Genomic DNA, 15,705 nt, shown 5'->3' with positions numbered 1-15,705 from the left:
AAGCATGCCATTTCAGGCTTTTTTAAAAGCATACACAAACCATGAGGAAACAGTTAACAAGTAAAGTTTTATATTATCTGTGGAGATTTTTGAAATGCTTGTTATTCTTACTGTTAATATAATAGTTCCACTATTTTTTCATTATCCAAGTGCGTCCTAGAACTTCATTGCTCTTGTGTTTGCAAAACCTTTGGTTCTCCACTAGTGTTCTGTTCCACCTTCATCTTCCACTTTTCACTCCCACATGCCTAATACCAGCCACTGACTACTCCCCGTCTATTGTGTTTTATATTGGGTTTTGTTTTTGTTTTGTTTTGTTCACCATACCTTGGAAAGTTATTTCCTTTTTCTTCAAATGTCACTACCTCTGTAATATCAGTCAGGTTTAATTTCTCTCATTTTCATAGGGCTCTTTTTACACTACTATTCTCATTTGATGTCATAGCTAAGAATGCCTGATTTCAAAAATAGGAAACATGTCATACTCATTTTTTTTAACACCCAGTCAACACAGCCTAGGCTCACAGTTTCTTTTTATAATCCTGTAACAAATGCCTGGGGTTACATGTTTTATTGTGTCTGTTTTTTGGGTAGATAGATATATATGGCAATTTAGTAGCCATGGATACTAATGGAAATTAGATTGCATTAAGGAATTGAAAATACCATTGGAAATTTATTGATGTAAATTTTATGAAGCAGTATCCAGGTAACTATATTAGACCACTATGACATGGAATCTGTAGCTATTGAAAGCCTCTGTGTCAGACCTTTCTTGAGAAAGAGGGTTTTAGGTTAGAGACTTCCAAAAAATTGGTAGATTTTGATAAATATGGAAATCAGTACCACATTTGCATATAAATTGGCAAATTTTTCAAATCTTTCTTTCAAAACAGCCTATAATTTTGAATATTCTTTGAATAAACTACATTAATATGCAAATACTTTCTTAAGGGAATGTGTCTATTTAAATCAAAGTATTGTAAATTAGATTATGTTACAGTGAATTATGCTGGATAGCCATGGTTTAAGTTATTTTCCCAGTCCACAAAGAGCTCAGCCAAAATTCTGTGTCTGCAGTATATGCCTGTTTGTGTGTGTGTGTTGAGAAGTGGCATTTCCCAATAAGAAAAAAATTTAGGTTCACATCCCATTTCTATTCCTGTCTTTTATTTTTCTGGGAGTAGAAAGGTGTGAGTGTATGTTTTGATGGTATTTGGAATTTGGGTATGAATTTGAAGTATTTGCCATTTGATGCACAGAAGACATGGTTGAATCTATATGTTAGACTAAAGAGCAAAAAAGAAGCTTGTTCTGTTCTCTTTCTTTACCTGACTACAAGTTTAAGTATTATAGGAAATTCTCAAGGGAGAAAGGTAAAACAGGCAACATATTATTAAATCACTTTTACTCTAGATAAGGACTAGAATACACATGTAAAACATGGCCATATTGCTCTGTTGCCATAGAGATAACATTATTTTATAAAACCTTCACTATTTCACTGAATTCACTATAATTGGATTTTCACTTTATTGTTTTTAATGTGTTGCTTGGTTTCCAGATATACTTTGTATTTATATATTTATATATTTATGGAGAAAGTTAATGCTAGATTTTATTCAGTTATGTAGTCATTGAGCAGAATCATTGAGGCTTCCAGGCAATTACTGTGATGATGATGCCTACAGTCAATAGCTTAAACAGAATCTTTGACATTTCTGTTGCTTAGGGATTAATAAAAATGGAAATGAAAGCTGGTGTTTATAAGATAGTGAAGTATATGTATGGTATTATCAAGGAAAAGGATTTCACTGACCTTCAGCTGCTGCACTATGTATAGGTAGTTCTGTAGCTAAGATCATCTTTGCAGAAGCCTTTTAAATACCCTGAGGCTAGTTTAGTTTTTGTGGTTTTTTTTATTGTGGCCACTTCTAGTAATTTAAATGAGTTTTTTTCTTTTTTTAGATTTATTTATTTAATTAATTCCCCCCCCCCCCCCCTCCCCTGGTTGTCTGTTCTCTGTGTCTCTTTGCTTCGTCTTGTTTCTTTGTCTGCTTCTGTTGTCGTCAGCAGCACGGGAAGTGTGGGCGGCGCCATTCCTGGGCAGGGTGCACTTTTCTTCACGCTGGGCGGCTCTCCTTACGGGCACACTCCTTGCGCACATCAGCACTGCGCATGGGCCAGCTCCACACACGGGTCAAGGAGGCCCAGGGTTTGAACCGTGGACCTCCCATGTGGTAGACGGACGCCCTAACCACTGGGCCAAGTCTGTTTCCCTTAAATGAGTTTTTAGCTAGTTGATTTACCTAAATAAATCCTCTTAGTATCAGGAGACAAATACAATTCATGTTCTTATTTAAATAAGTGATAAGTTCCCTTAATAAAAATACAATTTATACTATTATTACATAAAATTACTGATAGTGTCTTTTGGGCCATTGTCCTTTAGGTGTTTGTGATTTTGGGCAGTTTATTTAATCTCTTTAGGGATCTGTTCTGTGCGAAGTGAATAACACAGTGAGAAAATTATCTAATAAGCTACTAAATAACTCCATTAGCCTTATATAGGATTCATAGTGTGTGTGGTTTTTCAAACATGCAACCATTAAAAAACAAAAACAAAAAACCTTTTTGGAGGGGCTCCCTACAGGTCCAACATCATGGACATGCAGCCTTTGCAGTCACATAAGCTCCTGAGCTTGCTTTATTGATCTGCTGATACCATCTTGAAATTCTTTGTTTTTTATCAAAGGTCCCTGTATTTTCCTTTTGCTGGTCCCCAGCAACTAGTTGTCATAATAGATTGACTACACATAGAATAATAATGTCCTGCATAAACCTAGTCTATAAATTTCCTCAACTGTAAAGAAATAGGTTTTTTTTGTACAAAGATTTTTTCTGAAGTCTCTTAGAGGAAAAAAAAAAGTAATTGATTTGAATAACCCACATAGTAAACTTTTTAATGTTAGCTCTCAGAGGGTTTGGGGATTAGCTGTTTAAAGATAATTCTATGATTAAGAACACAAAAGTCCATGCTTAAGTTACGATATTAGATGAAATTAATTAAATACAAAGCAGGACTTAACTCATTGTGCCATTACAGGTTATCAAGTTATACCCAACCAGCAACAAAACTACCAAGGAATAGTTGGAGTTCAGCAACCCCAGAGTCAGAGCCTAGTCACTGGCCAACCCAACAACATTGGAAATCAGATTCAAGGAGTTGTCATACCCTATCCTTCAGTGCCATCCTATCAGGTATGTTGTCATTCCTACTGACTTTGGGTAGAGGTGGTTTTGAAAAGCTAACATGCATCTTCTCTCTCTTCATAAAGGATTTAAATGTATCTGGACTAACTTTATACTTGTAACTTTATAGTTTTGAGAGATTTGTTTTAACAGCTTTGTTTTATCCTCATTTTATGCTTTATTTATTATTAATATTTGGGAAAAATATCAGAACCACATTGGTATTTGATTTGGCAAGTAAATTTTATCTGACATTGCCTGCATTTCTAAGTATTAGATATAAGGTATAAGGAACTTACTCTGTTCTTCAGCTCCTTAGAAAGTCTCCTTTCTAAGTGGAAGGACTAGAAAGGAGGAAAAATAGGAGTAAGGGGTAGGTATTTGAAATAGATTTAGTACAGACTGTCAGTCATTTTTTATAGAGTAAGGAGGAACATGCAATTTCCCATGCAGTATGGGACTGATTTTTTTCCCCCATCTTAATCCTAAATATGGATTCTGTCTTGTATTTAAAATAACATGAATTTTAATTTGTAGTTCTAACGCTTATCTTTCAATAATGTCATATGCCTTTTATGTAAAATGACAGTTTAATTAGGAAGATGAAATATACCCACATTTTAGCAAGTGCATATAAACAAGTTTGTGATGATATTCAGGCCAGTAACTGGGAGGATCGTAAAATAAAGCAGTGAACAGGTTAAAGATTTAATACAGAAGCCTTCTGAGAAGATATAAACCTTTAATTAGCTTTTTAAAGAAATATATGGGTATAAATTGGTTGACATTCTGCTGAAAGGGAAGTATATAAGAAAAGATGTGAGCATATTCCATGTAATTTCAGAAAATTAAAATGTAGAATGTAGGATTGTCATGTCTTGTTAAGCACTTAGAGGATGTCTAGCTTTAAAGCCCCTTGATAACAGAAAGCAACAAAGAAAAAAAAGTGATAAATTATACTAGATGTTGCATCTTTCTTTTCTTCTACAACCTCCAGTCCTCCATGCTTTTTACTCAGTACTCTCCCTGCTTGACTCTAGGTACATAAGAATTTGCCCTGCTCCATCTTTCTCCATAGCTAGACATTAAACAAGATCAGCACAGAGCCAAGAACTCACCATTCTTAATGACCTGGTCATGCCACCTAATCCAATACATGGTTTGATACTAAAAATTCAGATAAAAAAGACTGCCCTTGACATTTAGGGACTCAGAATCTAATGAGAGAAATATAATTTTTAAATAAATTACATTATTTGGGTAGTTTTCAAAAAAGAGCTAGATACTGAAAATTTGTCAGAATCATACAGTATTTTCTCATGGTACTTCACATAATCTTGACACTGGGTGTACAATTGCAGCAAAGTTTGCTCTGACCAGCAGTGGATTGACAGCCTGCTTTATACTTCTTACTGTATTTGGCAGGCCAACTGGGGAGTGGTAAACTATAATCTCAAAAACCAGAAAAGCCATCGATCCTTAGTAGAGTATATTCCGTGATTCTATGTTCTCAAGCAGTGCTCACTCTTTTCTGTTTCTTTTTTCTTGCTAGTTACATATTTAATCTGATAGTTTGAACTATTTAGATTGAGCTGTGTCATTTTTCTTAGATCTGCACTGCATATATATTAACTTAAATACAATTAAAAATAGTAGAGCAGGTGTAGGTCAGTGTTTGAGTGCCTGCCCAGATTCAATCCGCAGTACCTACTAAAAATACACAATTTATTAATTTTAAAAATAATCTCACTATGTTATATTGCCTCAGTAAACAAAAAGACTGAAATAGTAAGATAAATCCAACCAGTAATTTTCTATTTGGTGTAATTGAATGGAAGAGAGAAAATTAAGAGATTACTCTATATTTTGAGAAGACTAGTTCCATCTCAGAAACATGTCATTTAGGCAAGACTTAGAAATTCATCACTAATTTAAAAATCACAAGGCCAGATATAAAGAATGGTGAGGTGGTTAAAGAGCTGAGATTTTGGAACCAGAGACTTGACCTCAACTCCTGGTTTTCGTACTAACTAGCTATACAGTTTCTGCAGCTATAAAACAGGGATGGCAAAAGTACCTTTTTTAGGGTTGTAAGAAAGATGAGATAATATACATAAAGCATTTAGAACAAGCCTGGTTGAACATGGTAGTGAGTATTCAAGCATGTTAAGCACCATTGTCATCAATATTACTACTACTACTACCACTAGTGCTTGTATTACTAACATCATCATCCAGAAACTTTGATATTGGCTTTATTTATCACCGTAATTCAGCTTTTATATTGTGGCACATTTGTAAATTAAGAATTCATTATGCCTACATGATTTCCTTTATAGAAAGAATAGTAACTAGAGAATTGAAGAACTCATTAAGTTATCTTTTTAGAATCTGATTCATCTAGCCTAATGTACAGTTGATAAATGCTAGTTAAAAACAATAGCTGACTCAAGGAAACATAGAAATAACATGATAATGCTCTGGCCAGCTTATTACGAAAGGCTACTGGCAATTTTAGCTTACTCCTAACTACTCATACTTTAAAAGTTAATGGAGGGAAGTGGACTTGGCCCAATGGATAGGGCATCCACCTACCACATGGGAGGTCCGCGGTTCAAACCCCGGGCTTCCTTGACCCGTGTGGAGCTGGCCCATGTGCGGTGCTGATAGCACAAGGAGTGCCCTGCCACTCATAGGTGTCCCCGCCTAGGGGAGCCCCACGCACAAAGAGTGCGCCCTGTAAGGACAGCCGCCCAGCACAAAAGAAAGTGCAGCCTGCCCAAGAATGGCACCGCATACATTGAGAGCTAACACAAGATGATGCAACAAAAAGAAACGTAGATTCCCGGTGCCACTGATAAGGATAGAAGTGTTCACAGAAGAACACACAGCAAATGGACACAGAAAGCAGACAACTGGGGGAGGGGGGGTAAGGGGAGAAAAATAAATAAATAAATAAATAAAGGGCTTTGGGTTTCTTTTAAAAAAAATGTTTATGGAGGCTGAAGACATTAACATTTACAAAGTTTTAAAGAATGTTTTTGCCTTCAAATTGTCTTTCAAATTTTAGGTTTCACTGCCTCAAGGTTCTCAAGGAATTGCCCATCAGACTTATCAACAGCCTGTTCTGTTTCCTAATCAGTCTAATCAAGGATCTATACCCACAACAGGAATGCCAGTTTACTATAGTATCATTTCACCTGGTCAACAAAATAATTTAAGGTGAGTATGACTAAGAAACCTAATCACCTAGCATCTCATTTTTTATCAGGATTATGGTCTATTGGTAATTTTAAAGTTGACTAAGGGGAAGTACCAGAGGTCATTCTCTAATGTGGAAGAAAATTACCGACATAATTATTCTTACTCTAATGTAGAATAGAAAAAAACTATTGGTGCTTTCTATTTTTTTCATATTTCTTCCAACAAAAACAGTATGAGCAAAGCATTCCATATGTAAACTACAGGTGAATCAAATCTTTTTTATGTGCCTAAAATTAAGCCAATCTCCTTTTACTTACCAAAATTGAACAATAGTTGGCCATAAGCCTTGAACTTTAGAGCAATTGTTTGTTGAAAATAGTTAAGATTTTTGTAGGAGTATGGGAAAATGCATCTCCTGTATCTAATCTCAGTAGCAAAATACCTTGCTGAAATCTTTTTGGCTCTAGGGAGGTATAGCAGTTTGATATAGTTATGAATTCCAAAAATAGATAATGGATTATGTTTGTAAACTGGTCTGTACCTGGACATGATTAAGTTGTGATTAGAGCTTTTATTGGGTCATGTCAGCAGGGCGTTGAGTCCCTGCCCCTTGGTGGGTGGGGACTTAGAGATAAAAGGCATGGCAAAGGACACTTGGAGCTTTTTAAGGGTTTTTAACATTGGAATTTGATGCTGAGGTCTTAAGCTGGAGACCTGGGAAGTAAGCACACAGGGAAAAAAGAAGCAAGCCTCAGGAAGAGAGGAACCCTGAGCCTAGGAAGAAGCAAGCTCTGGGAAGAGAGGAAAGAACCCTGAGCCTAGAGAAAAGCAAGACCTGGGAAGAGAAGAACCCAGGAAGCCTGAACCCTGGCAGGCATCAGCAGCCATCTTTCTCTGACACATAAAAATAGACTTGGGTAAGGGAAGTAACCTATGCTTTATGGCCTGGTATCTGTAAGCTCCTACGCAAATAAATACCCTCTATAAAAGCCAATAAGTTTCCAGTATTTTGCATCAGCACCCGTTTGGCTAATACAAGAGCTCATTTTCATCAATCAGGAGGAGGAGGTATATAGGAGAAGTAAAAGATAGTAATTCAAACCAAGTCCTAAAGTATTTCATTAGCTACTGCAACCTGGAAGAGCAGAAGCTTCTTTGACAAGCCTAATATGTTAAAAATTATAATCTTCCCTTGAATTGGGCGCCTTTACTCCAAGTTGTTAAGAATATATTAATAGCCTTTCATTTATTCTCGTGACATCCTTTTTTAAAGTTACCATGGGAGTGGCTTTGCTCTTTATAAGATTGGGGGCCTGCTTATAACTGCTGATAAAAGGTTATTGTCACCCAGTTATGATTGCAGGTGGCATTTATTTCATTGAAATCTGCTTTAGAAAATGGGAACTTTGTTCTCATTTTATTAGTTGTCACAAGCCCCCAGAGGAACTTATATTTCCCCTCTCTTTCTGGCTCTGTGGCTGCCAGTATTTGGGCATATGATTAAAAAGGCCTAGACTTTTTAATGGCATGTTGGTTGTGAATCTCGCAGGCTGTTGAAGCCCAGCTCTTTTGAGGTACAGTGCCTCACAGTGAAAATAGAAATGTGTACTTCAGGGTTAAATTTCCCATTTGTTTTGCGAGTTTTAAATTCTATAGATAAGGAGAAAATAATCTCAATCCTAGCCTTTTTCTAATTTCTGAAAGTTTAGGATCTATAATGTCAATTGAGGTTCTATATTGTCAATTAGAGGCAAGGCAGAAGTAGAGGATGTAAAAATTGCTCTATTGTCTGCTTTTTGCAACGAAGTCCAACCTTTTATTCATATTGAAAAAATTACCAATATAATTGTTCCTGTGTACAGCTGAGGCTGAGAGAAATATGTATTACTTAATCCAGTGACTCACTTGAGACCAAAAGACACCTATATTTCTAAGTTACTCCTGTAGGCCCACAGGCTCAGAAGAGGGACTCTCATGAGGGAAGGCGATGGATCCTTTAGGAATCTGTGTAGGATGGTGGGCTTTAAGATTTTTCCACATTTATTCTATTTATCAGTCCCTCGAAACAGAAAGACCATGCTTGACTTCTGAGTGGCCCAGGAGTGCAAGGTAGCAGTCAGAGAGCACAAGTCTGTATTCCCTACTACATTCAACCTTAATTAAACATGCTCGGGTGGTGACAACCCACAGAGCTGTCTAGTAGGTACTGAAAGTAAAAATTAGAAAAAGCATAGTTTTAGACCCCGGACCTGCTTCCACATAGAAAATTTAAATTGAGAGAGTTAGTTATGACCTGAAGAATAGGCTGGAGCATAGCAGTTAAAATTTTGGTGAGATTCCCCAACAGCCTCCAACTAGAATCGTGCAAAAGTCTTATAATTTGGTGGCATAACCCAAATGAGACAGATAAATTTGGAATAAGCTGGTTGTAAAGTTGATGGTAGTGATTGGTCACCCTGTAACAAACTGACATTTATCTAGTCCAACAACAGATTACAAGTATGAGAAATGGAACAGGTTTTACATAAAAAGCAAAGAGTGTGCATCTTCTCAGGCTTGATCCTGGCACCTCTGGATTACTTACTTATTTGATATGAAGGTCAAGTTATTTACAGAATTAATCAAGGATCCTTTTGGGTGAAAAACATTTATAATTAACTAAAGCCATTTTTCAAAATATAGCAGTATTTAATAGTCAAATCACTATAGTATTTCAAATTTACTTGGAATTATCCCTCGAAGATCAGCTACCACTGTTTAGTAACTTATGTAAGTTATATTTTATCCCACATATTCTAGTTTATATATGCATGGAAAGCAGAGGTTTATGTATATACTCAAGCACCTAAAACAGAACCTGGCCCAGATTAGGAGTTAGGTACATACTTACTGGCTGAACGTAATCGCAAAGGCCAGTTTGCATATATGTATTTTACTTACATGTTATTATCATTTATGTACTGTATTATTGGCCTTTGTTTTGTTTTGCTTCTGTTACATTTACATACTTTAAATTTTTTTCGTTAACATTTTTTATGTGGTAACATACATAGAAATTTTCACTTTAGCCATTTATTAAATATACAATTCAGTGGTATTACATTCACAGTGTTGTGCTTCCTTCAACACCATCCATTACCAAAACTTTTTCATGACCCCAGACAGAAACAGTACCCATTAAGCATTAACTCCCCATTCCCTACCACCTCCCTCTCACTGTGTCCCCTGGTCACCTCTAATACTTCCTGTTTCTATAAATTTGCTTATTCTCCATACTTCATATAAGTGAAATCATACAATATTTGTTCTTTTGTGTTCGACTTGTTTTGCTCACATAGAATACAAGGCTTATCTATGTTGTAACATTATCAGAACTTCATCCTTTATAGCTGAACACATACATTTTGTTTATCCATGTGTTGATTAAACTTGGGTTGTTTCTGCATTTTAGCTATTATGGATAATGCTGCTATGAACATTGGTGTGCAGGTATCTATTTTCAATTCTTTTGGTGTATATTCTAGGTGTGAAATTGCTGGGTGATGTAGTACTTCTGAGTTAAACTTTTTTAGGAACCACCAAACTGTTTTACATAGTGGCTGCATCATTTTACATTCCCACCAACAACGTATGAGGGCCCCAGTTTCTCCCCATCTTTTCCAACACTCATTTTCCTTTTTTTTTTTTATTTATTAACAGCCATTCTAGTGGGTGTGATGTGGTACCCCCTGGTATGGGTTTGCATTTTCCTTATAATCCCAAGCATCTTTCCATGTGCTTATTTACCATTATGTCCTTTGATGCACAAAAGTTGTTAATTTTTATGAAGTCCAATTTATCTATATTTTCTTCTATTGCTTATGCCCTTGGTTTTATACCTAAGAAATCATTGCCAAATCCAACATAATGAAGATCTTCTAAGAGCTTTATGGTTTTAGCTCTTATATTTAGATCACTGATCTTTTTATGTGTTCATTTTTCATATGGTGTAAGGTCCCTAAATTTTTTTCATTTTTGCATGTGGATATCCAGTTTTCCCTCTTTGTTTAAGAGACTTTTCTTTCCCTATTTAATGTACTTGGTACTCTCTCAAATCAGTTGGCATAAATGTGTGGGTTTATTTCTGGATGCTCAATTCTATCATGAGTCTTTATGGCTATCTTATGCCAGCACAGTTGTTTTGATTACTATAACTTTGTAGTAACTTTTGAAATCAGGAAGTGTGGTACCTCCAACTTTGTTTTTCTTTGTCAGGATTATTTTAGCTATCAAGGGCCGCTTGTGGATCCTTATGAATTTGAAGATTGGCTTTCCCATTTTTGAAGGGAAAAAAAAGCTATGGGGTTTTGATAGGGATTGTGTTGAGTCAATAAATCACTTTGGGTAAAACTGACATCTTAACAATATTGTCTTCCAATCCATGGACACAGAATGTCTTTCCATTTCTTTGGGTCTTCTTTAATTTCTTTCAGCAATGTTATATGGTTTTTCAAGGTACCAGTTTTTGCCTCTTTGGTTAAATTTATTCCTAGATATTATACTCTTTTAGATGCTATTATAAATTAAACTGTTTTCTTAATTTCCATTTTGACTTGTTCATTGCTGGTGTTTAGCATTTTAAAAATTACAGAATACCTGATAGTATTTGAAACAATTGAAGCCATACAAAGATTTGTAAAAGGAAAGCTTAGCATTAATCCCCCACAATATCCCCACCTGAGGTTACCAGGCTAGTATGCATTCTGTCACATTGATCTGCCCATTCAAACATATACACGTATAAATACATATATATAGGAACTGATTGATAAGTTTCCATCAAGTACACATTGTTTTATTTTTTCATCAGGTTAGTAGATATTAATCTGAAACACTTTGTTTTTCATTTCTTCACATAATACAGAACATACATAAATAAAAACATAATTTTGTATAAATAGGAACATGTCCTACAGGCCAGCAGTTTTCTTCTCATTGGTTTTCGTTTTTTTACTTCTAACCTTCTCTCTCCCCTGCCCCCTTTCAAGTTGGATCACATCCCACACCCATACAAGGCTTGAATAACTCATGTTTCTATCCTGGTTTGTAACTTTTTTCCTTATACCTAATCATACTAACATAGATTCAGATGTGGAAACATGAAAGAGATTGAGGGTGCACACATATGTAATTAAGTTTATAAATAATTTTATATGTAAAATGCCTACAGGTTGGTTTTGTTTTTATGCTACAATTTTATGTCTGTCGTATGATGAGAGAATTTAGTCCAGTAATAGTTAATATTACAACTGATGTACTGGATTTTTTTCTGCTAGTTTATATTTGTTTGTTTATTGTACCTCACTGTGCTTGTAATTGCATGCCTAATGAGTCCTGCCATTTTCTCCAAAGTCCAAATGTATGCCATATTCCTTGGAGCTCTTCATCATGGACTCTCACTGATCTGATATCAGAGCATGAGGTGGTGGTCCAAATTGATTTTCAGATAACTGAATTTTCTGCGTTTAGGCATTAGTAGTTAACTATCAGATTATGTGATTTGGCTAGAAAGAACATGGACTTTGGAATCAAACAAACCTACCCTCAATCCTTTGTGACCTTAGGCAAGTCACTTAGCCTCTTTGTGCCTTTAATTTCTCATTTGTAAAATAGAAATAATACCTCATAGGATTGTTCTGAAGATTTGCATATATAAGGCCTAGTCTATAGAAGGAGCTCAAATTTCCATTCCTTTAGTTCTAAAACTTTGTGTCTGGAAATCATTCCAAAATATTTGCCTGTCTTCCTAGGTAGAGTATACTGAAAATAATTAAATTTTCATTGTTGACTCAGAAGCGTATTCTTTGAATTAATGATTATATTGTATCCACAGTATGAGAAAGGGTGTTAGTCTCTTTCCTTGCTCTCATTTACTGTCAGTATAAGTGCTTTAAATCTTCAGTGGAGTTACTAGAACTGAGTTTTTTGTTCAGTTTTTCCACTTTATTCTCCATTATTTGTTTTCCCTTTACTTTTAAAGAAGCTTTAGATTATATAAATGTTACATGGAAAATATAGACAATTCCCATATAGCCTACCCCTTCCCCCTCCCACACTTTCCCCCTTTAACAACTTTCATTAGTGTGGTACATTTGTTACAGTTCATGAACACATGTTGAAGTATTGCTACTAACCATGGTCTATAGTTTACATTATGGTTTACACTTTGCACCACACAGTTTTATACATTTTGACAAAATGTGTATTGGCCTATAACTTTAATTGCAATGTCATGCAGAACAATTCCAGTGTCCCAAAAATGCCCCATATTATACTTCTTTTCCCTCTCCCTCCCCTCAGAACCTCTGGTGGCCACTGTCTTTATGTCTGTGTTACAATTTCTTCCATTACTAGAATAATAGTGTTTACTATGGTCCATAGTTGCATTCCCTCCTTATGTTTGTTCATTCCTTAAAAAGGAAGGCAATGAGACAGAGCCTGGAGGTTTCTATGATTTTTTTAAAAATATCTTCTTTGAGACAAGTTTTCTTTTGTTTCTTGTTGTTTTTTGTTGTTGTTGTTGTTTTGAGGTACTGGGGCTGGGGATTGAACCCATGACCTTGTACATGGGGAGCTGGCGCTCAACCACTGAACCACAGGGGCTTCCCTGAGTTGGTATTTTTCGCTTGTTTGCTTGTTGTTTTGTTTTGTTTTTTAGGAAGCACCGGGAACCAAACCTCATACCTCTCATGTGGGAAGCAGGCCTTCAGCTGCTTGAACCACATCCATTCCCTGAGACACCTGTTTTTACCATTTCACATGCCTGTAGTGCTTACCTGCTTCTGAGTTCTATTCCACATTGTTGAGGTGACTGGATACTTACCAGAAAAGTAAATAAGAAACCTGGAAGAAACCTCAGAATATCATTACTTTGTTCCTAAAAGAGAAAACTTTTGTTATGGGTGTTGTTTCCATTTAGACTAAATATAGTAGGGTATGAAGTTCTTTACTGTGACTTTTTTCTTTTCTGATTTAGCTTTGTTTTCTATAAAACCAGAATCAGCATCTTTATTCTTTTCTGGTATGGCAAACCAATACATCAAAGTGTACTTATTTGGATTTATGAAAATATGTCTATTTTTACCTCACTGATTTTGAAACCTGCATATTACAAGAACACTCACCTGAGAAATAACAAAAGTATCTATCACATTAACTCTTCAGCATTTACTTACATAAAGAAAAGTATGTCTTTTGTGCCTAACATTGTTCTAGGCACAAAGGAGGTATCCGAATGCATTAAAAATATGAGTTCATACTGTAATTGAGTTTTAATCATTTCTGCTGAATCTTACTAAATGATACTCAACAAAGAGCATAAAGTTTGACAAGACTGTTGCTTTTAATTTAGAGAACAGTAAAATATTTGCTTTTCCTTCTAATGCAAAGATTTAATCCATCAAGTAATTCACATACTTTTATTTATATTTAGATTTGGAAGAAAGGATATGGTCCTATCCCTGGGAAGCTACAGTTTTTATGGAAAGCTAAACGTATGCATATGAAACCACTAGAAAATAATGCAAGATGAGTATAAGAAAAAAGCTAATTTGAGAGCTTAAGGAACAAAATATGTCTAGACACTAAGCATTTTGCTAACCAGATGGCATGTAACTTTAGCATTTTAGTTTATGCAATGTTTTCTTCACCATAAATAGGAATGAATTCTTATTAAAATGGTGCTCTTGCTTCAGAAAGTTTAGAGATGCAAATAATACCTTTCTTCTACTTTGTCCAAAGTTTTTACATATCTTATTTCTTTATAGTATCCCTCTGAAAAAGGATGAGAGCATGTGTTTATTTTTGTTTACATATATGAGAGAACATGAGAAAATGAAAAGTAGCTATAGAGTTTAGCCTGAGGGCCTGAACCCTTTTTTCCTAATTTCTAGCATCCTTTCTTCCTAACATAGAGTCCACAAATAATCCTCAGTCTTGGCAGCATGTTAGAGTCACCTGTAGAGCTCTTAAAAATACTAATCATAAACTCTCAACCCTGTATATCCTCAGTTATTCTGGACTTAGTCTTAAGCCTGAACATCATTATTTTTTAAATCACCTCCAGGTGATTGTAATAGGCAGCTCTAGCTGTGAACAAGTAACCTCCAAAAACTATCCCTTTAGTCTGGTTTTCAACCATAGATTTCACTGTGCATCTGTAGCCATAACCCAGTAATACTTTATACATTTGCAATAGGTATTATGTCTCTCTGTCATTTTTTTTTACCAATAGATTTCTATCCAAGATCCAGTATCCCAAGATAATGCTGTGTAAATTACTCCATACAGACAAGTATTTGTTAGATGAAAAGTGTATCATCAACTATAAACTACAGGGTCCTGGTCCAGATTTTCTAAATGGTCTTCATATCATTACCTGATTATAACAAGATATAAGATTCCTGTAAAAACAGTAAATGAGCCTTTGTTTTGAAAAATGTCTTACTTAGCTTGGGGTGCTTAGCAACCTCATTTTCTTGGAGAGGCTCCTTGTGCAGAAAAGTAGAATTTGTTTTATTTTTACTTTCAGCACACCCTCTCAGTTATCCCTGAGACTACTTTGTATTTGGACTGGATTGTGTTCTTATGTGTGACTAGGAAGATAAAGCATGGCCTGATAAATCACATGTCCTGTACTGTCACTTTCACTGAACAATGTAGTAGTCAGGGAAGCCAGTTTTACAACCACTAATCTTGGGATTTTTCTCAGGCTTTAGTGTAGATAGAAAATTAATTTAATACTACCATAGATTGTGGCAAGCTAGATGAAAAATATCCTGAAAATGCGCTGATTTTAGTGACTTTTTCTCCTAATTTGCCTTTCTGTTTTCCTATTTTTATCGTAAAATTCAAAAGAGTAATATACCTTTGTCTTTGATCTGTAATCTCAAAGAGCTAGTATATTTTGAGAGAAACTTTGAGAGACTATCATTTATATTTTTAGAACTTTTAAAAAGCTTCATGCAAGCTTTATGAAATGAAGAAAATCTACTTTTTTCACCTTTCTTCCCACATTCTATTTTTCCTGATTTTTGTATAATAGCATTTCCTCAATGGTCCTGTTCTACTAATACCTCTCTTGGGTTCATTTGGATTCTCCTAAGTTTTCAGTTTTGCATATGGAGCTTTTTTGTTATTATTTTTAGAGCAACTGTAGGTTGACGTAACTATCATGCAATCCTCATATATTCCCCACACACATACACAAAA

General features: G+C 35.3%; 1 protein-coding gene across 15 annotated transcripts in view; it reads left to right on the top strand.

The window, feature by feature from the left end:
* Positions 1 to 15,705, top strand: part of R3HDM1 (R3H domain containing 1) — a 139,114-nt gene that overhangs the window by 78,258 nt on the left and 45,151 nt on the right. For all 15 annotated transcript variants that reach the window (XM_058301079.2, XM_058301071.2, XM_058301057.2 and 12 more), the window contains 2 exons: positions 3,107 to 3,261; positions 6,323 to 6,474. In XM_058301079.2, coding sequence (XP_058157062.1) covers positions 3,107 to 3,261; positions 6,323 to 6,474 — 307 coding nt within the window. The remainder of the gene's footprint in view (positions 1 to 3,106; positions 3,262 to 6,322; positions 6,475 to 15,705) is intronic.

Source organism: Dasypus novemcinctus, chromosome 7, assembly GCF_030445035.2.
Source record: "Dasypus novemcinctus isolate mDasNov1 chromosome 7, mDasNov1.1.hap2, whole genome shotgun sequence".
Classification (NCBI taxonomy): Eukaryota; Metazoa; Chordata; class Mammalia; order Cingulata; family Dasypodidae; genus Dasypus; species Dasypus novemcinctus.
Note: the sequence above shows the minus strand (reverse complement) of the source record. Positions and strands in the feature narration are given on the sequence as shown.